The sequence below is a fragment of the Wyeomyia smithii genome, chromosome 3, assembly GCF_029784165.1.
Source record: "Wyeomyia smithii strain HCP4-BCI-WySm-NY-G18 chromosome 3, ASM2978416v1, whole genome shotgun sequence".
NCBI lineage: Eukaryota > Metazoa > Arthropoda > Insecta > Diptera > Culicidae > Wyeomyia > Wyeomyia smithii.
Window position 1 is genome coordinate 132,722,886 of NC_073696.1, and position 23,627 is coordinate 132,746,512.

The following is a 23,627-nucleotide window of genomic DNA, read 5'->3' on the forward strand; positions in this document are numbered from 1 at the left end:
AACCCAACATTAAAGTTTAAATATTTTCGCAATATTTTCCGCACCCTCTAGGATATGTACATTTAAGAGTAAACAGCTGCGTAACAGTGATTTTCACAAGTAAGATATTTTACATTTTGCGAAATCCTTCGTGGTATCCGTTTGTTTTCCAATACATGCATTTCTATTTGTTCCTACTGATGCAAAAATACGCACTCGCAAAATTTAGGTATAATGCTTATATTGATTGTATCAAATAAACCTGAATTAAAATATAAAGGCCAAAAAAAATGAAACTTTAAAACAATTATGTCATAAATGATTTAAAACATGCAATGTTATCAATTGTTTATGACTCGTAAAATATTCCACAACCTGTTTATTCTACCAGCACTGTTCATTCTTGCATGTTATGTAGGTATATTTCTGATATATGTGCGGAAATAATCAACTGCACCCAGATTGAATGTTTGATTTGCAAACCCATATTGCGCCGTCGCTGAAAATGTATGAATGATACGCAGGTAGCACAACCAAATTGACTTTCATTCATCCATTTGTTCCAAGTATCTAGTATTATAGTGACTATAAATTTTTACTTGTGTGCGTTCCTAAAATAATATTATATTTGAGGAAATCGACGCAAACCAGTAACTTCTATCATACTAAGACGTGTAACTGCTATTATTTGTTTAATAAACAAGAGGTACTGCTGCAATTTTTAATTTCTTCAGAACCATATTGTACAAGAGAAGATTACTTTTTGTGCACTGATTGTAATTTGATAAACAACGTATCAAGTTTTCAAAGTAAGTTATTAATGTTTCAATCTCAGAAAACAGTCATGTTGTATCCATAACATCATGCATAACAAAATTCCATTTACTCTATTCACCTGATAACAAAGCTTTTTGGAAACACGACCAAGGTACCGAAGGTATTAGCTTGGAAATTACACAGAAAGCTCGCAAATCTAAAATAAATTAAAACTTTTAAAAAATGAAGTGGCTCAGTGTATGTAAACTAGAAAATTGTTTTGGTTCATACTGACATGGTTTTGCATTTAAAATACGTCGCAGAATTCTGTGGTTCATAGTACAGTGATGTATAGTTATCGATTTTTCAGGCGAACAGCTGCAATCGTATTGAATAAGTGCTTTTTCTGAAAATGGTGAAAATCAAGGATTGAATAGTTATTTCTAAATGTGAACATTGAAAAACAGTTGAAAACGAAAAGCGCATACAAATGATGCGTTCTGTAGTTAAAAAAATCAATCGGAAGTTAATCAGTATGAACAAGCTTATATGCGCCATATGTAGTCTAATGATTACTTTATCGGCAGTAAGTGCGGAGCACGACTACTTTCCAGGTATGCATGTCAATTTGAAATATAATACATGGTTTCATTCGCTGTAAAATACACTTTAAATCCAGCTTTAGTGAAAAAATATTTATATAGTTTATCATTTTTGACATATTTAGTGTTGCAGCAAAAATTGATTCGTGGGTTAATTTTTAACAATTTTGTCCCTAGAATTATTACTCTTAGTAAACCATCGTGGTTTTAGACACCTAGCCTAATGTCAATTCAGTTGTGCTTTGATGTTGGTAAATTATAATGTTGTGAATATGTATACATATATACAGTGGTGGGCACCATTCCGCTAATTCGCTAATTAGCGACGCTAAAATTCAATTAGCGATTTAGCGGTTTCGCTAATTTTTGAGCTGGTTAGCGAAACTGTTAGCGTCGCTAAAATTTTGGCCTTCGAAACGCTAATCGCTAATTCGCTAAATTTTGTAGAGAAGCGACAATAGAAATATTAAGAAAAACTGTGAATTGCTGATGGCGTACGTAAATTGCTTCGAAAGATGAACATACTTTAATGCGAAAGTTACTTTTGTCAGTTTTTTACCCTAGAATGGAGTTCCAGTTATCGTACAAGCCACCGGAGCATTTTGAAGAACAAGCACAAGGTCTAGATTGAATTTTCGGCACACCAAGAACTTTGGTAAACTGCAATGTGCTTGAAATTATGACAACTTTGGTTTTTATTTTTCGATTCAGATAATAATTGAATTTTGATGAAAACATTCCTAAGAGTATCTATTTTCAATGCAAGCTAAATAACTTTTATTATTATTGTTTTTACAAAATCAAATATGAATACCGTTTCGTGAACCTTTTACTGCAAATAGCTTTAAAAAGTAATTGTTTTCCTCTGTTTAACCGAAAAAGATCAAAGTGGCCCGAATCTAACAAAACACGAGCAATAAATATAGCGATATGACTATTTACATATTAAGAAGTAAAAAGTTAGCGATTAGCGAAAGTTCCGCTATTGTGGGTTTAGCCTTTAGCGTTAAGCGATTATCGAGCAAAATTTTCCGGTTAGCGGTGCCCACCACTGCATATATATATATATATATATATATATATATATATATATATATATATATATATATATATATATATATATATATATATATATATATATATATATATATATATATATATATATATATATATATATATATATATATATATATATATATATATATATATATATATACATATATATCACATATATCACATATATATATATATATATATATATATATATATATATATATATATATATATATATATATATATATATATATATATATATATATATATATATATATATATATATATATATATATATATATATATATATATATATATACATATATATACATATATATATATATATATATATATATATATATATATATATATATATATATATATATATATATATATATATATATATATAAATATATCTGCTGGACACTATATATTAATATATATGTCTGCTGGACACTACGGGCAAGGTGCTTGAGAGGATTATCCTCAACAGACTGGTGAAGTACACAGAGGGTGTAAACGGTCTGGCAAGTAACCAGTTCGGCTTCCGGAAAGGTAGATCCACGCTGGATGCTATTCTCTCACTCCAGCGTAAGAGTTGGGGCATTCGCTATTGCGCAATCGTCACGCTTGACGTGAAGAATGCATTCAATAGCGCAAGTTGGGACTCCATAGCGCTCGCGCTTAGGAGCATCCACGTACCGGTGTCGTTGTACAAGATTTTGGAAAATTATTTCCAGAATCGGGTACTAGTTTACAACACGGAGGAGGGTCAGAAGTGCGTCCCAATCACCGCAGGGGTACCGCAAGGTTCCATCCTGGGCCCGGTGTTGTGGAATGTCATGTATGACGGGGTGTTGAAACTAAAGTTCCCTGTAGGGGTTGTGATCGTCGGTTTCGCAGACGACATCACGCTATAGGTCTACGGCGAGTCGATCGAAGAGGTCGAGTTGACGGCCGCGCACTGCATACGCAAGGTCGAAGACTGGATGCACTCTAGGAAACTGGAGTTAGCGCACCATAAAACGGAGGTTACGGTTGTGAACAACCGCAAATTAGAGCAACAGGCGGTGGTCAGAGTCGGTGACTGCACCATTACCTCAAGGCGTTCCTTGAAGCTCTTGGGGGTTATGGTTGACGATAAGCTCACATTTAAGAGTCACGTCGACTATGCCTGTAAGAGGGCTTCAACGGCCGCTGCAGGACTATCTCGAATGATGTCCAATAGCTCAGCGGTATATGGCAGCAAGCGTAAACTTCTTGCCAGCGTGGTTTCGTCCATACTTAGGTATGGTGGGCCAGCGTGGTCCAAAGCGTTAGGTACCAACAGTCATCGTCGTAAACTGGAAAGTACCTACAGGCTCATGTGCCTGAGGGTTGTGAGCGCGTACCGTACAGTGTCATACGACGCAATCTGCGTCCTGTCCGGCATGATGCCTATCAGCATAGCCATTAAGGAGGACGTAGAATGCTTCGATCAACGTGACACAAGGGGTATACGAGGCACCAGAAGGTCATTCTCGATGATCAGATGGCAGCAGGAATGGTCCAATTCCGCAAAGGGTAGATGGACGCATCGACTTATTCCGGACGTATCCGGATGGGTCGGGAGGCGCCATGGAGAAGTTAACTTCCACTTGACACAGATTCTGTCAGGTCATGGTTGCTTCAGGCAGTATCTACACAGATTCGGGCATGCGGGGTCCCCCATGTGTCCCGAGTGCGCGGATGCGGAAGAAACTGCTGAGCATGTCTTCTTCGTGTGCCCTCGTTTTGTGCATGCGCGGAGCGACATGATGGTAGTGAGCGGGCCAGACACCACTCCGGACAACCTAGTTCGGAGGATGTGTAAAGACCCAAACATTTGGAGGGCGGTTTGTACAGCCGCCTCTCAAATAGTTTTAGAATTGCAAAACAGGCGACAGGTTGACCACCGACACGCCAGTGTTAGCTAACGGCCAGTCTCCAGGTTAGTTAGCTAAGTTAGCAAAGAGATCTATAGAACCAAGAGGGTGCACAGAGCACAAAAGCCGCTCCCCGAAGCAATACCTAGCGGTGGTCCCGGGGAGTATTATGGGCTGGAGACTGGAGGGGTTTTAGTGGGTCCGGTCACTGATTCAAACCAACCCCACACTCCCTGAGGTTGGTCACCTCAGGGGTTTGGATGCAAATTTCCCCTCCACCTGAAACAAAAAATATATATATATATATATGTATATATATATATATGTCCCTCCTGCCAACCCTTCCTCTGTTAATTCTCCAGTCCCCCCTCGCCCCAGGCTTTACCCGGACGGATCTCAGGGCAGCTTTACTGTTTTCTTTCGGCCAAAAGCAGGACCGAAATCGAAACCGTTAAACATACTGCAGATTTCGAAAGACCTGACGGAGGGGTACAAGGCCGTGACCGAAATCTCCAAGGTCAGACCCAACAAGCTCCGTGTCGTGGTCAGCGACCTGGAACAGGCCAACGCTATTGCTCGCTCCGAGCTTTTCACACGCGAGTATCGCGTTTATATACCCGCACGAGACGTGGAGATCGACGGTGTCATAACCGATTCGAGTCTGTCGGTCGAGTGTATCTTGGCAAGCGGTTTTGGCTGCTTCAAAAATGCTTTGTGTCACGACGTAAAAGTAAAGATCATAGATTGCAAGCAATTGCGGTCTGTGTCTCTTGTCAACGGCACAAAAGTGTACACTCCGTCAGACTCGTTTCGAGGTTACGTTTGCCGGATCTGCTCTCCCTAGCCACGTCTCGATCGATCGGGTTCGTCTGCCTGTGCGATTGTATGTACCCCGTGTTATGAATTGCACCAATTGCAAGCAGCTAGGCCACACAGCCGCCTACTGCTGCAATAAGGCACGATGTAGCAAGTGTGGAGAAACTCATGCGGACGATTCTTGCAGTGTTAATGCTGAAAAATGTATCCACTGTGGGGAAAACCAGCATGAGCTCTCCACATGCCCGGTGTACATGCAGCGCAGAGATAAAATCAAGCGGTCACTTAAGGAGCGTTCAAAGCGATCTTACGCTGAGATGCTGAAGAAGACCGTGACCACTTCTACCATAACATCGAACCCCTTTGATCTGTTGTCCTCTGATGAAATCGATTCTGACGATTCACCAGCGGGAACAACTTATGCCAATCCTGTGGCGTCTAGAAAGAGGAAAAATATTTCCTCTCCTAAACTTCCCCGAAAAGGTCCTAAGATTTCCCAAAGTGAAATGAAAGTTACAAACAAACCAAACAGTACTGCGGAAAAACCGAAGCAAACTCCTCCTGGGCTTGCAAATTTAAAGTCCCAGAAGGAGTCCCAGCACTGCCAGGAACATCTAAAACCCCAGTTGTTCCTTTTGCACATCCAGTTGATGAAACAAACTCTGGATTAGTGAAATTTTCTGACATTGTGGACTGGATTTTTGATACTTTCAATGTACCCGATCCAATTAAAATTTTTCTTACAGCATTCCTCCCAACAGTTATTTCCTCCCAACACCTGCTCAGCTTCAAACACAATTAATGGGTAAAACGATTTCTCAGGTTTTGGTACACAAATATCTTGGTGTCTGGTTCGACTCTATAGGCACCTGGGGTTGTCACGTTAGGTATCTGATGAAAAAATGTCAACAAAGAGTGAATTTTCTTCGTACAATAACCGGACAATAGTGGGGAGCCCACCCAGGAGACCTTATAAGGCTTTACCAAACAACGATATTGTCTGTCATTGAGTACGGGTGTTTCTGCTTCCGCTCCGCAGCAAACACACATTTGATCAAACTGGAGCGAATACAATATCGTTGTTTGCGTATCGCCTTGGGTTGCATGCAGTCGACCCATACGATGAGTTTGGAGGTCTTAGCTGGAGTAGTACCATTGAAAAACCGCTTCTGGAGCCTGTCTTCTCGCATTCTTATCAAATGTGAGGTCTTGAACCGTCCTGTGATTGAAAATTTTGAAAGATTAATCGAACTTAATTCTCGAACCCGTTTTATGACATTGTATTTCAATCACATGTCCCATAATATTAACCCTTCTTCGAATATTCCAAATCGTGTCGATTTATCAAATACTTCTGATTCTACTGTGTTTTTCGATACATCCATGATAGAAGAAACTCGTGGAATCCCGGATCATTTACGCGTGCAGCAGATCCCCAAAATGATTTCCAATAAATATCGAAACATCAACTGCGACAATATGTTCTACACTGACGGATCACTTCTTGATGGGTCCACTGGCTTCGGTATTTTCAAAAACAATTTAACCGTCTCCCATAAGCTTGATAATCCTGCTTTTGTTTACGTCGCAGAACTGGCTGCAATTCAGTACACCCTAGGGATTATCGAAAAAATGCCCACGGACCATTATTTCATCTTTACGGACAGTCTCAGTTCCATTGAGGCTCTCCGATCGATGAAAGATGTTAAGCACTCTCCGTATTTCCTGGGGAAAATACGGGAACATCCGAGTGCTTTATCCGAAAAATCGTATCAGATTACCTTAGCGTGGGTCCCTTCTCACTGCTCGATACCGGGCAATGAGAAAGCGGACTCTTTGGCTAAGGTGGGCGTAACAAACGGTGGAATTTATGACAGACCAATTGCCTTTAATGATTTTTTCTCATTTGTACGTCAGAATACGATCATCAGTTGGCAAAATGCTTGGACCAGAGGGGAACTGGGAAGGTGGTTACATTCCATAATCCCCAAGGTGTCGACGAACCCGTGGTTCAAGGGGTTGGATGTAGGTCGGGATTCCATTCGCGTGATGTCCCGGCTTATGTCCAATCACTATAGATTTGACGCGCATCTCCGTCGTGTTGGGCTCGGGGAAAGTGGTATCTGTGCCTGTGGTGAAGGTTATCACGACATAGAGCACGTTGTTTGGTCATGCCCTGTACACCGTGACGCCAGGTCTAAATTAATAGCTTCCCTGCAGGCCGAAGGTAGGCAGTCGGCTGTTCCTGTTCGTGATGTCTTGGCGAGCCGTGACCTATCCTACATGTCCCTTATATACGTTTTCCTGAAATCCATCCACGCCCCAGTTTAGTCCTACCCCCTTCCGCCTGCATCCAGCCTAACGACAAGAACACGTTAAGACCCCGGATCCGGAAACAGCAATCAGACCCGCACGATACTCTCAAAGCCCGAGGGAGACAACCCAATATGCCAGTCCGTAATATCTTGGCCCAGCAGCGGAACATGTGCTTACCTATGGCAATGAAAACCATCATACAGTAAACCAGTGCTTTTAATGCGAAATATTATAGCTTTAAGTTACATTTAGTTTCAGCTCGTAGTCGGCAGCGAGGATAAAAAATTTGCTTTTAGTTATTAAGATACTTTAGAAAGTAAGCTACCAGATATAATTGGCGCCATTAAACATTAAATTGTATTTGTGCCGTGTCAAATAAATTATAGATGAACAAAAAAAAATGTTTATTATAACCGTATAATATGTTCGGAGAAGTTAAAAAATATTTGGAAACGCATCTTTTGATGTAGAATGCTGGGTGATCAATCCTCATAAAAGTGAGATAGAATATTTACTTTTTCATTAGATAAAGATAGACGCTTGGTGTCTTAGGCAAAGTATTAGGTGATGATGGAAAAATCTCGAAAGAAACGCGTGACCTCCAAAGTTCGCGAAAAAACGTGTCTTTTCGTAAATAGTAAACGTTCAAACTCAAAAGATAAATCGTTTTCTACAATTGAATTTATCGGAATGAAAACATGCTTGCCTTTTGGCTACCGTTCATCACCTTGATTCTGGAAATACCCATTTTAAGTAGTATTTGGTCATTTTCAGCAGTTTTCCAAAAACAGGAAGCCGTTATCTTGAATTTTTAAATGGCATGTGGAGTTAATTTAAGGTCTCTGAGCCTCAATCTGATTCCAAAATCACCTATCCCTTTCCGACCGGCATTCCCAAGCATTTAAGTGGGACGTTTTCCTTACGTTTTTTATAATTTTCGCGTTTTTCCAGTCTATTTGGTGGTCTAAAGTTACGGTGTGGGCTTTAGACCACCAAATAGACTGTAAAAACGCGAAAATTATAAAACACGTTAGGAAAACTTCCCACTTAAATGCTTGGGAATCGCTTCACATCAGTAATTCGACAGAACCGCTGATGAACGAAGACGATCCCCCCATCACATCCTGCCTATTTAACATAGTAAAGCAGAGAATCCCGTAGCATCTCTTTGCTCTCTGACGTATACGAACAACGTATAAAGAAGTGTAACCAGTCGGACTCTCCTCCTGAAGATGGGCAGTATTACGCCCGAAACCGGTCGAGTTTTAAGGTAAAAATTTTAAAATGTTAAATGTAGTAAGAACGATAAGTGTTGTGTTTTGTCCCACGTCGCGTCGTATGAGTGATGTTAGTTCTTACGTTGCACGAAAATACCAATTATTGAAGTGATTTAATTTGAGCCAATTCATTGCATGAACTATATACACACTTAAAAAATTTGGCCGAATTTCGGCATTGTTTGTGCCGAGATTTGGACAGCCGAGTGCTCGTCAACCATCTCGGCTGAATCTCTTTTGCCGAGAATCTCGGAAAAGCAATATTTGACAGATGTTATTTTATGCCGAGAATCGCGGTACACAGTTGACTGTGCTCTCGACAAACCCAGCCTAGAAGCGGCAAACCAGTCTAACGACCTTTCGGTTATATAAGCTGAATGTTCGGCACAGTAAAGAGCCGTTTTTTTATTGTTTCGCTGTGAATTCGGTAGTTTTCTTTCAAAAGATAAATCATAAGCTCGATGAGTTTTAGTAAGTAAAGAAATTTATTCATACTAAATCTTGAATACTTATCTTTATCTTGCTCGCCAGTAGGGCATTGAGCAAAACATCTAGTCTGAAACTACGCCTGATACCTATTCTTAAAGCAAATACGATTTGTATTCACACGATTTGAAACTACATTTTTTGAAGTCCAGCCACTTCCCACCAATCTGAGCTACCTGAATGTAAACACTTGTAATTTGCACAAATTTCAGTCAAACTTGTATCTGCTTCCTGTTTGCTCACACGTAACACGCATAAATTTGCACACACATACCTCTCACAAACAGAGAATGATTATAGTAGCTAGCAGAATGAGTAGGAATCACAAAATTTCTGGTTCTAGTATTTCTACAAGGTAACAGTTTTGAGAACAGATGAGTAGGTTTACGCGAAGAAAAAATACGATAAATATGACAACAAGATCTGAAGTCATAGAATTGCTCAAAGGAACAGCCTAGTAAATTCTTTTGTAGATGAGATACACTATCATACCTTGAAATGTTAAAAACATATCTGACATATGAGTTTATGGCGACACGAAGTTTATTTTTAGCATCTTCCGTTGCATTTAGATACACAAAGTCTCCATAAATGAAATGAGGATATAGAAGAGATTTAAAAAGCTTGGTTTTAGTTCCGCTACTCAGATTTTTGGTTGTTAGTGAAAGTTGTTTGAGAACTCCGTAAATTTTTCTAACTTGAGAGTTGATTTGTGGTTTTCAATCCAGATTATTGCTAAAAATAACGCCAAGATTATTCACTCGATCAGTGAACAAGATTGGTTCATTATTCAAAAATAGTTGAGGAATATCAGTTTGAAAACGACATCTATGAATGAAGATCGCTTTAGTTTTTGATGTGTTAATAGTTAACAAGTTATTTTGAGACCATTCGAATATCTGTTGCAGATCATGATTTATGAGTTTTGATATTAGGGCAGAATTAGAGTCTAATCCAGCACAGAAGTAAATTTGCACATCGTCGGCAAACATATGATTGAACAGTGTTTAATAACTTGAGGCAAATCATTTATGAATAATGAAAACAACAAGGGTCCAACAATCGACCCCTGCGGTACACCAGAGTCAATGGATTCAAGAGAAGAAAGCACTCCATCGTGGAAAACCGCCTGGGTTGGACCTGTTAAATATGCTTTCATTAACGATACGGCTGATCTGGAGAAACCAAAGAGGGTTCCCAGCTTATTCAAAAGTTTCTTATGAGATACGCGGTCGAAAGCTTTTGCAAAGTCGACCAATAAAAGAACAGCTATCCCTTTTTTATCTATTCTGAGTGCAATGTCGCCATGGATTTTCATTAGGGCAGATTCAGTGCTATGATTTTTGCGAAAACCAGATTGGGAAGGATTTAATAAAGATTTTTCATTGATGTATGCTGACATTTGAGCCTGAATTAGCTTTTCAAATGCCTTAGGGAGAGCACTAAGAAGACTTATAGGTCGAAGATTTGATACACTAGAAGCATTCGGTTTCTTTTTAATAGGGATTACTTTGACATACTTCCAAGCCTGTGGAAATTTTGCACTGGAAATAATGACATTGAAAAGATGAGTATATAGCGGAAGAGCAAGTGGTAAGAGGTGTTTGTAGAATTGTATTGGAAGGTCGTCAAGGCCACAGGCTTTGGATGTTATAGAGCATATTGCATTTACAACTTCATATCTATGAACCAATCTGAAATTGAAATCACCTAAGTCAGAAGGCACATCTGGGGTATGCAAATCAGAAGAAAAGTTAGACGAAAAATACTCGTTTACTTCATCAGCTGTGGCATCACAACATACAGAGGACTGTTTTTTGTTAGTAACACCTAATTTTTTAATATTTTGCCAGAGTTGTTTGGAAGGTAATTCTGTGTTTATGATTGAATTATTAAAGGCCATTTTCGTATTCCTTATTAGGGTTGTTACTCTATTTCGAAGTGTCTTGAAGAGAGAATGATCTGCTTCTCAACGACTATTTTTCCAGTTTCTGTATGCTAGATACCTATTGATAATTGCTCTTTCAATTTCTTCATTGAACCAAGAATTTTTTTTAGATCTACGAAACTTAAGAGGGAAAAACTCATCATGTAGCCGCTGGAAATGATAATTAATTAAATTTAGTAACATATCAGGATCATCAATGCTATAACAACCATCCCAGTTCACATTATTGAAGGCATTCTGCAATCCTTGACTATTGAAATTATTGTAATCACGGAAGTAAAAACCAGCACTATCAGCTACCGGTGTAGCATCTATAACTGCCATAATTAAATCATGTTTTGAAACACCGGGCAAAGAAATTTGATTAAACCGCAGAACAGAATCGGGTGAATCCGTAAAAAAAAGATCTAGTAAAGAACTACCTGTCTGGTGGAAAAATGTGGGCTCTTGATTTGAGCAGATGAATGACAAACTGGAAATTGCGTCCAGGAAACGATGAATTCTCGGTGTTGATTTATTCAGATCAACATTGAAATCACCAATGATATAATATGCTTTAAATTGTAATTTAAATACTTCTAGATGTCCAAAAACAGTTTCACTGCAGTCAACATTAGGTGGATTATGGTAAATTCCGAGGAAAAATCGATCACTACCCGAATTTACATCGAGCAGAAGATACTCAGCTGTTTGAACTGAAGAGTTGTTATCGAAAACAGACTTTGTTAAAACTTTACAACGAAAACCTTTTTTTAGATAAACACAAATACCCCCCCCCCCCCCCCGTGTCGATTTCGATCGTTCCGAATGTGATTGTAGCCATCAATGCTAATCATCGAGTCATTAATCGAGTCGTCCAACCAAGTTTCTGACAAGCACACAATATCAGCTTTACTATTGGAGAAAATTGACTTAAGTTCTTCAAATTTAGCAAATCTTCGCGCAAAGGCTTTGAACGTTGGTATGACAAATGTTAACTTTATCTGCTTTAAAAATGGAATTCATTACCGCCTTGGGAATGATTATGCTTGTAGAGGTAGTATCAGGAAACTGATTATCCATTGGAAAAGCAAATGCAGTAATCGAGCAAACGGAAACTTAACATGGAACTGTGTGTACCTGCACTGATTATTAAAATAAAGAAAAGTACGATCTTACTTACTACAAATAGGCTGATTGAATTCATAATACTATTCATTATATGATATTGAAGATCTTGAGGTCATCAATGAACGGCTGGATATATTAGGTAGGTCAAACAGTACCTTTCCTTGATGTGTGATCAGCAACAGCATCGGCGAATCCGGAGCGGCCAAAGACTTTTAGGAGGGATCAATCATGGGGAAATGAGGATAGAAATCATGGAACACAATAGGCAGGAGAAAGGCATGTTCAAGGATAGGTGAGATTAGCGACATTGTCAAATACTTTCAGGAGTGGAAGAATACCAGGAATCAAGAGGAACGGTTCGAATGGAAAACATTGGAAGGAAAAGATGAACTAAAAGGAAAGGTTTAACTCGTCTAGGAGAGAATTTATGGAACGGCAAATGAAATAGTTATCTCTACCATTCAGCTTCACTAAAACAGTACCATTTTTCGTGAGGACTTTCTGGATTAAACCTTGTTTTTTCAGACCAACAGCAGCATTTCGCATTTTCCTAGCTTGAGTATTTAGTCCTTCGTTGATATAGATTCGTTTGGGTTCCGTATCGGCTCGATCTTTTGGAGTGTGTCCAGTGTCAGCTAGATTGAGAGTCATTGTAGCTAAGTATTTCCTGAAGAAACATTGTTTGTTTCCACGAAAAGAAAACCGACAAACTATGGGTGGGGTAACTCGTTTATGCGGAAGACGTTTTAGCTCAACTTTTGGTATATCTTCATCCTTGTAATCCAGAGTTTTAGCGATTCGGTAGAAAATTTGATGTAAATCCTCATCGGAAGAGTATGGAATTCCAGAAATGATGAGATCCTTGTTGTTATCCATCCATTGTAACTTGTTACCAACCTCCAATACATTGGAACGAACGACATCAATAGATTGACTCAGGTTGCTAACATCAATGGAACACTCGCTTTTTATTGATTGCAGTTGTGTTTCAATACTGACGATTTTACTTTCGAGCTCCGATTTGTAGGAATCAAACATCCGCTCGACGTTGGTACACAGCTGCTCCAATAGTGATTGCATTTTGGTTCATATATAATCCAAGCTTCGTGGACAGCTTGTGTCTGATGGTGTAGACGACAGCATGATGAAAAATATGATGACAGGAGCCGAAACCAATCCGAAAGCGTCGATGTAAACAATAGATGACAAGTAATCGATATATCGATACGATAAACGTTAAGCTTAACGATTCTGAAGGGACACCAACGAAGAGTAAGACTGGCCGAACCAACTGATCTTCTTGCTCTACACATCGATTTTCAAAGCAGTAATAAGAACATTCAACCAGTTAAACAGCTATTAATCCATAAGGCTCACGTAGATAAGTCACTATTTTTCCATCTTAGCACAGCAGACCGATTTGACTCCGGCGATAACACATAGAATTCCACCGTATTCTGATGACCACTCTACGATAACTCTACTCGCACATCCCCTTCAGAAATTTCTTCGCCGTTTTTTCTGTGCTCACAAGCATCCCAACAGGACGCTTAAGCAAAACCTATTAGCTAAAACACGCACCCGGAAGTTGTATGGGAACGGATTGATTTCACCGCCAAGTTCAAGTTTGTTTTTACCGATTAAATTGCACTGAAGCAGGCAAGTAATTCGCAGCTGGGGAAGGAAAACCAAGATTTGTTATCACAAACAAGACGCCTCTACGGTACACAAGCAAGAGAGCCTTAAAAAACAAGTTATGTTTTGGTCGGATTTGGCAAGCTGCCACTCCTGTCGAAAGATAGTTGGTACGTAAGGGGCGACATCTGGCTTCTTACTCTTCTTCCTAATCCACCGCGATGATCCCTGTTGAATTTTTCGTAAGTGATGCCATTCACTCGGAAAATACTTGAATGTTTTTAATGCTTTATGCATTATGTACAATTCCTCCTGCAGGCGATAATTTTACCGTCTGAGGGTTACCGGAGAGTATGCATCTTTAATATATGCAATCGTACGTGTCATCCATCAATGATTATGATTCATTCATTGACCCATCTGAATTGTACTCTCCGCACAAACAATATTCCTCAACAGGTATGTTCTTAATCCAGAACGGTTTCAAAAGTAGAAATAAGCTCACACTACACTATTTATTCTCGACATTGAGCAGCGGTATGCTGTTCTTATGCTTCACGCAAAACCGTCATAACTCCTTGTGCACTTTTGGATCTTTTGGTAATTGATATTAGTGAAGATCAAAGTCGGATCTCTTACTACGCCCGTATTTGTACTTGTTTTTAATGTTCACTTGAAATTATTTTAGATTATAACAGGTAACATCATTAAAAAACATAAATCAAAACAACGAACAATGTTGTTCAGCAACACTGCCAGCAAGCCTGATGATAAATTTTAACGCACTCGGGGTTTTCAATTTCAACCAATCAGCGAGTGGTTCCCAAAGTGGATGCAAATCTATACCCAGTTGTCTCCCCTCAGGTTGGTACCTAAGGGGAGACATCTGGCTTCTTACTCTTCTTACCCACTCATCTCGATGATCCCTGTTGTATTTTTCGTAAGTGATGCCATTCACTCGGAAAATACTTGAATGTTTTTAATGTTTTTTTATCAGCATTATGCACAATTCTTTCTGCAGGCGATAGTTTTACCTTTTACCGTCTGAGGGTTACCGGAGAATCTGCATCTTCAATATCCTTAAAATCAAACGTGTCATCCATCAATGATTATGATTCGTTCATTAACTCATCTGAATTGTACTCTCTGCACAAGCAATATGCCTCAACAGGTATGTTCCAAACCTAATCTAGAACGGATTCAAAAGTAGAAATTAGCTTACCCTACACTATTTACTCCCGACATTGAGCAGCGGTATGCTGTTCTTATGCTTCACGCAAAACCGTATTCTCTCTCTGCGCGATATAAGTGATGATCCAAGTCGGATCTCTCACTACACCCGTATTTGTACGCTTTGTACTTTATTTTGAATGTTCGCTTGAAAATATTTTAGATTATAAGAGGTGACATCATAAAAAAACATAAATCAAAACAACGAAACATGTTGTTCAGCAACACTGCCAGCAAGCCTGATAATAAATTTTAACGTACTCGGGGTTTTCAATTTCAACTAATCAGCGAGTGGTTCTCAAAGAGGATGCAAATCTATACCCAGTTGTCTCCCCTTAGGTTGGTACCGTGAAAACAATGTGAATTTCATCACAAGGGATATCAACCCACCCAATTGCCCCCAGTTCCACCCAATCGTGTGAAAGTTCAAATGGGTTGTTTAACTATGCTGGTTTTTATATCATTTGAAAAAAACTGCGTTTTCTTAGCGTAACATGATTTAAAAAATATATAACGTTGTCCTTCAGTTTTAAAATCACGAATTAAAACTGCTCAAAATCTGTTTGAAATCGCTTGAATTACAGTTCGCCTATGTACATACTGTCATTCAAGGGATTCAGAGCGATTATTATTTAAAAATCGAAAGACAACGATATAAAGTTCTCAAAAATTATGCTTTGCTCAGAAAAATCACTCTTTCAGCTGATATATGAAAATCAGATATTCGTATAAAGCTGAACAACCCAATTGTTCCTGATTCAGGCCTATCGAAAAATACTGGGCAATAATCTAGAAGAAAATGAAAAAGACTGGAGAGGTCATGCGGAATGCTACACAGATGGCAAGAAATTAAAACAAACTAGCCGCTTCATTCATGAAAGTACAATATAATACCCTTATTTTGACTACTCAACATATTTCCTAAGTCAAACCAACTATGAAATAGAGATAATTCATTAGTTGCGGATTTCAAATAAACCAAGCTTGAACTGTTTGCCAGTAGGAAGCAATTTGGGAAAGTGGACCAACTTATACCTACTAATTTTTAAATTATGTGACGATATTTCGATTACGTTACGTGGTCTCATATCGGCGATTTAAAAGACTTATTCTCTACAACTATTTATGAGATAATCCGACGCTTAAGAAGTCGTTCGTGGCGTAACCCTAATGACCTGTCACCTTACGAGCATCGATGTAGGGCACAAAAATGAGCAATTCCACAAAAAACAGGTACCATAGAACGGGGTGAAATTGATCAATTTTATTATTATATGAATTAACTAGCTTCATGCACATTTTTCCCGAAATAGTATAATTTTAGAACAAGTACTGGTATGTGCTCCACCTCTATGGCTATTGGTGGAATTTCTATCGTCTACTTCATGAAATAAATTCGATAATTCTACAAGGTACTATGAGGTAAACTGGGATGAAATTGATCACCATTGAAATCCACACATTCTTTTGGAAATGTACTTTTTTTTCGATATGCTAAAGATAAATGATGATTTCTGTACTGAAAAATATCATTTACGGCTAGTTTGGAAACGAAAAAACGATATTTCAGGTTAAAATTTGTTTATTTTGGTTCACGAGCTGCTTGTTGCTAAATTTGCTCGTATTTGATCGTCGTTAGACCGATTTCAATTCAGTTTGTTGCAAAAGCTCAAAAACTAGCTCTGAAATTAAAATATTTGTAGTTTCATGCGAATTTATCAGTATTTCTTTAATAGTATAGAATGATCATTGTTGAAAATTACATTTTTTGAGCTTTTATCAAACTTTACTCACTTCTCCAGATTTAACGTAATTAACCCTCAACTATGATTACTTTAAGTAAATTCAATATTTTTTTTGTTATTTGGAAACTCGTTTAATCAAATATGATTGAGTTTTGACTGAGTAAGAAGAATTTTTAAAAAATATGTGAAATTGCACCGGGCATGAAAGGGTTAACTTTAACAGGTATGTGAATCATGCACAAGTTGCGTTTAAGGACACGTTAACGTTGCCTAGTGTTGTAAGAGCAATATCTTGTGATTAGTTATTTTTATCACGAATTTTCAGGTGATCAATTTCACCCCATTCCACGGTAATCCTTTCATTCGACCATTTTTAATTTGGTTTGCATTTTAATTAAACAAACCGTTTTGACTCTAAAATTATTTGTTATCATCAATACATTTTCTACATAACATTTTTACATTTTTTCTCAAAAACGAGTTGTGATTCAAGAAAAACCAATAGCAAAACTGGCATCTTTCGATTCGAAAAAACCCAATAGCAAAAAATGGCATCTTTCGCCCAAAGAAACATTTACGCAAAGTTTTAGCCGAAACAAAAATATTACAATTGAAAAAAAACTAAAACCGGGACATTTTTTTGAAATGATTCTAAATAGAGATTCTTTGGAATTTCATCTTGTATTTTACCTGTATTTAGTGCTAAAATACTGATAGAAATTGATAGTTTCAGTTTGCTGAAGCGCATGGGAATTAATGTCCTAGAACAAGTACTGCGTCGACGGCAACTTATTCTGCCAGAACCGAGGAACAGCGTATATGTAAACAACGATTCACTGTACATCATTGGCAGACGATTTAAAAAAAGCTTTCACATCTTTGACTTCAATATATCAATAATATATCTTTTACGCACTAAATTTTTAATTTTAACCTAGACTTGATAATATTTTAAATTTTAATTAAACATAATCATTATAATCAAACAATCAACAACTGAAATTTCTTATAGCATGTTTAAAAATTGATATTGAATTAAAAATTCATTTCAGGTTTACGCAGGATAAAACCCAACCAAGTTGGTCACCCACCGTGGACTTCAAGTGGTAGCATTTCAATATCACATTCATTTTTATTCAATTTTTTTACATGGTTTATACTTTAAGACGGCCGAGAAGCACCGGAATTTTTGAAAATATTGAATGAACTAATCGAAGAACAAGCTCGCCGTCGTTTTCTAGAACACCTACAGCGTTTCCAATTGAACAGAAACATTTTACAAAGGCCCGAGCTAGACGATTTTGCTAGACCAGTATTTACGTATCAATTACCACTGAGGAATGATGTGGATATTAAAAAACCTATTGAATTTGCTGTAGATCCAAGTGATCCACGTTATTACGAAAATGGGATAGACTTAAATCCGGAAAGTGGTTCCAATATTGATATTGACATCAAAACAGTTTCGAAACAAGCGCAAGAAGCACTTACAAATCTTCCACCATCTCCTCAAATTATTAAACCTAAGCTTCCCTTGTATCCAGTAAATAAACAACTTAATGTGGACAGTAAAATTAAATACAAGGATGACGATATGTTACAGCGCATTAACGGCGTGATCCAGCGTCCTGTTGATATGAATGGAACAATGGCGATGTATATTGTTGCGTTAATAGGCGGAATAAGCGCTGCTATTACTGTAGGCCTGATTTCCGTGGGAATAGGATGGTATACGTGAGTATTCAATATCCCTTTTTTATTACTATCCAAACGCATTATTCACGATAGACCGTTTTACGAGACGTTTCTGAACTCAATTCATGAATGAAATTTTGACAGAAAGCTCGGAACCAATGAGTATAAAAGAGAGGTGAGAAGGAAACTTACTAACACTTGCACGCGTCCCTCTGCTCGCCCCCCTTCGCCCATAGTTGATGCCAAATAGTGACGTAGCTATTTGGGTTTCCTATTGAGTTCGTCTAGTTGTTTACATTCGAAGCATTTACTAATACTAGAAAAATTCACTCTCCTCCTCACCTCTCTTTTATGCTCATTGACTCGGAACCGCTGACATAACGCACGTAAAAGCAACATCATCATCAGCAGGATCCGTGACACCTGTCAGTTCGTAAAATGGTCTATTGGAAAAGCAAATCACAGACTAACAGAAATAACACTTCGAACAAATTGCTAATAAAATCATCGTTCGGATGATACCAGTATTTTCATCAGCTAGCGTACGTGCAAGTGTGAAATTAGTAACCACAAAACATGACAGCGTCCCAAACGGTCTTATCGCGCGATGATGAAATCGCACGATGATTGAAATATCAGATTCAAATTATCAAGATTTTTTGTGTATTTTCATCCGCCAAAAAGTGGTTCACGTCGCAAAAATATTATGGTACGTACAATACCAATTAAAAGATAAAACCACAAACTAACAGATATAACATTTTGAGCAGATTTTCAATATAATTAGTAGTTGACACAAGTAACACTACCGTCTTCGCGCTGCGTCCTTTATTTCGACAGTAGCGTCAGTGTACCTGCATCTGTTAAATTGGGAACCACAAAATATGTATGAGATGACATGACAGCGTCCCAAACGGAGTTGTCGCGGGATTTGCCCTGACACAAGTAAAAGAGATTTTTAAGGCTGTTTGCACCTACGCGAATTCTCACATGCAATTGTCAATTTATGTGTGAAAACAAAAGCAACAATGTTTCCTTCCTTCACTTTTGCATGTAAAAACCAAACCAATATCAACAGAGTCGTCAGGGCCAATAATTGTTATTTGGTTGGAAATTTAAAATTATCGTCGGTGTGACGATGGAGCTGAATTTCTGTGTTACGTATGTTAGTCTGTGGTATATGTATTGCAAGAAAGAATATACAGTCGCCGTTCGATAACTGCAAGACTTTTAACTGCAACGCTTTTTAACTGCAAGACCGATAACTGCAACAACTTTGCAGTTATCGGACCGCAATCCGTCATATTTGATGTCAAAGTCATATTTGACATTGAAGCGACAGATCTCGCGGGGGGATTCTAAATGCATTCGAAAATGAAAATTGTTGAATCTCTAGAAACATTTCAAAAAGACTCTTCATTTTTTCTAGATTTTTTTTTCGATTCCGTTTACTTGTTTCATTCTAGATGGGAGATTATAGATCTCCACTAATAATCAATAAGGCAAAATCACCATGTTATGTGGTTCACTTTCCGTAATTATTATGAGAAAAAAAATATTCTTGGCAATTGTTTGGCTAGCTTTCACTACTCAGCGAGGCAGTGCATAGTAGATCACAAACAATATTTTGTGACCTAGCGTTGATGTTCTCCGGGTTCGAATCACCGTAACTTTAATCTTTTCGGGTTTCAATTGATTTTTTTCGGTGAGATTTATTAAAACAAAACAACTAAATAGTTTACGTTTCAGCTTACTAATTTTTCAGCCATCCTCAGAAAAACTATTTTTTTTTTTTCGTGTGCATCACCGTTAGAGGGATCCACACGGTGATGCACACGAAAAAAAAAAAAAATAGTTTTTCTGAGGATGGCTGAAAAATTAGTAAGCTGAAACGTAAACTATTTAGTTGTTTTGTTTTAATAAATCTCACCGAAAAAAATCAATTGAAACCCGAAAAGACCTAGCGTTGAATAGATCATTTTACGAACTGACAGGTGTCTCGGATCCTGCTGACTTTGATGTTGCTTTTACTAGCGTTATGTCAGCGGTTCCGAGCTTTCTGTCAAAATTTCATTCAAGAATTGAGTTTCAGAAACGTCTCGTAAAATGGTCAATTGTAGTGATGAACTTCATCTTCATCCGAGTCTTCGCCTACATATTGGTTATGTAAAGTAGTTACTTAAACGCAATAAATTATGATGCGGAAATATGAATATCAAATTGATTAATCAAAAAGCTTGCCTATTTTAGTTTTCTGCTATTAGTTGCCACTATCCCATTAAAAAACGACATATCGACATCATTGAAAACAAAAATGGTAGTGACGGACCCTCATCTAAATTTTGGCAGGTGTCAAGTGTTGCAGTTATCGAACGGCGACTGTACTTTGCTTTTATCCATATTCGTAACAGTGTATTCCATATTCGTATCACAATAAGGCAATCCACGGGTGACGTTTCACTGCTTGTACGTTTGTTATTGTTGTTATTTTTAAGTTGCAAAGCTAAAACACAACCAAAGAAGATGTCTTTTAATTTCGGCAACAATGATAAAAGTGGTTTTTTATTGTTGTATGAAGGATGGGCACTCGCGATACCAGAACTACCGATCGGATAAATTTTGTTTTTCACGCTTTTCGATCCGGATTGCATCCAAGATGCGACCGATCGAACATACATATAGCTGTCAAAAGTTGTAAACAGACAGAAATCAGCTGATCGTAACTGTCTCGTGGATTGCCTTTTAGATCTTTTCACGATTACGCCACAAGAAAAAGAAAGAAAATAGTTTAGGAATATTTCTTTACATGGACATGTCAAGTTTCGAACCATATTTTTTCAGTGTAGAGGGATGAATAACAGTAAGAAATTCGCGTTGACGGAAAGTTGTTTGATCTTTTCCGTGTTCATACTAATTGTTTTTACTTCCAACATCACTCACAAAAGATAAATCGACAAAAAATCGAACATCTTGTAAACATACCTCTTTAAGCTGTCAAAAATGCTTATTAGAGTTATTTTTGGTGTGCAAAGATCTACATATTTTCGACACTTATGTCATGTAAACAAAACGAGATTTCCACTTGTGCAATATACAGAAAAAAATCTCTAGTTTTGCTTGTTGAATTGAGATATTTTCCTGTTGCTCTCTCCACAGATTACACAAAAAGGCGAAAGCAGCTGCAGACGTAGATTATCCGGCTTATGGTGTTACAGGTCCGAACAAAGATTCATCACCTGCGGGTGACAGGAAACTTGCACAAAGTGCTCAAATGTATCATTACCAGCATCAAAAGCAACAAATTATCGCTATGGAAAATCATAATTTGGATAAAAGTGCTCCTCATTCAGATCCAGAGAGTGAAGATGATAATGAGGAAGGAGATTACACAGTGTACGAGTGTCCAGGATTAGCACCGGTTGGTATCAGTGATAATTTTTAGGCTTCACAATTAGGTACCCTACAGGGTTTCGCACTACTTTGGCAGATTTTCTTCAGCAGCCTAATGCAAAGTCTGCCGAAGGAAACGACTATAGTGTTCTCCAAGCGAAAACACACGAACACTACGACACGTTCAGCTTTACACTGTATATTGGAATTTGTGAGAGTGTGAATCAAACTCGGTAGTTTTTTATTCTGTCTTTTAGATTACAGTTCTCACAGGTGACAAAAAATTCTTACAGCTAACGAAGAAAAATCGAATACATCGCACTAATACAAACGCGCCTGGAGAACTCTATGTAATGCGAAGTTAGCTTTAGGTGTCGTACACAGATTACGTAACGCTGAAAACTCGGATTTTGGACTCCCTTCCTCCCTATGTAATGATAAGTAACGTTCAATACGATTCCCCCTCCTAAAATTCCGTAACGCTCAACCCCCAAAAAAATTCGATTTCGAACTAAAATCACAGTTACGTAACTGTTTCAACTACCACCCCCCACCCCCTCCCCGAATGTCACAATAAGTGACGCGAATTCAACCCCCTCCCCCCTTGTTGCGTTACGTTATTTGTGTACGACGCCTTAGGAGCAATTCCACAAAAATACGGGCAACTATTTCAATCTACCATTTTTTATTTGACTGAAACTTTGCACACATGTTCATATGCACTAAGGATGTCATTTTGTTCTATTGGTATTTTTTGTTTGAATCGCGGCTTTTTTTGTTAAAAAGGATAATGAAAAAACGGAACCAAAACGGTTTGTTTGACCGGTGTGACGTCTTCGGAGAAATTGTACTTACTTTACTTTGTTGGCTAACGGACCGTTCACCGGTCTAGAGCCGAACGAATTAGAGATGTCCAGCTTCTTCTGTCTTGGGCAGCCGTTCTCCAGTCTCCTCGTACACCAGCGAACGTTTTTGCAGAGTTAATGACAAGTCCCAATCTCGCGGCTTTCCTCTTAAAAGTACGAAGGCCTCCACGGCCCTACGGTTGATACCGATGATATCGATGTCGTCCGCAAAACCAAGTTTCTTTCCACGTTTGCTCTTCGTACTGCACCTTCAAGAGCGATATTGAATAGTAAGTTTGAGAGCTCATCCCCCTGCTTCAGTCCATACAACGTAACAAACGCGGCTGATGTCTCGCCAGCTATCCGCACGCATGATTTCGATCCCCCAGCGTCATACGACTCAGCTTAATTAGTTTCGTCGGGAAACCGTGTTCCAGCATGATCTGCCACAGCTCGTTTCTTTTCCCTGAGTCGTATGCCGCCTTGAAATCCACAAACAGATGGTGCGTCTGCCCGTTATACTCCAGGAATTTATCGAGGATTTGTCGCAGGGTGAGCACTTTATATGCGGAGTTGAGCAACGTAATGCCTCGATAGTTGCAACAATCCAGTCGATGATTCTTCTTATAGATAGGGCATAAGAGGCCTTCCAACCAGTCGTTCGGCATTTGTTCATCCGCCCAGATCCCTAGTATTATCTGGTGGACCGCATAGTACAGCCGCTCGCTTCCTGCTTCAGAAGTTCGGCCGTGATACCGTCCTTCCCAGCGGCCTTGCCGTTTTTCAGCTCACTAATCGCTTTTTTCACCTCCTCCTGTGTTGGTGGCTTCACAGCTTGTT

At 38.5% G+C, this 23,627-nt stretch overlaps 1 protein-coding gene across 4 annotated transcripts in view; it reads left to right on the forward strand.

The window, feature by feature from the left end:
* The first annotated feature begins 503 nt into the window (after nt 1-503).
* The window catches only part of LOC129727024 (uncharacterized), a 36,197-nt gene continuing 13,073 nt past the window's right edge, over nt 504-23,627 (forward strand). The window contains exons 1-5 of one of the 4 annotated variants that reach the window (XM_055684390.1): nt 504-788; nt 887-1,349; nt 17,910-17,963; nt 18,024-18,591; nt 21,709-21,970. In XM_055684390.1, coding sequence (XP_055540365.1) covers nt 1,226-1,349; nt 17,910-17,963; nt 18,024-18,591; nt 21,709-21,970 — 1,008 coding nt within the window. In that variant the 5' untranslated portion in view covers nt 504-788; nt 887-1,225. The remainder of the gene's footprint in view (nt 789-886; nt 1,350-17,909; nt 17,964-18,023; nt 18,592-21,708; nt 21,971-23,627) is intronic. The other 3 variants (XM_055684392.1, XM_055684391.1, XM_055684388.1) reach the window with 3 other exon arrangements.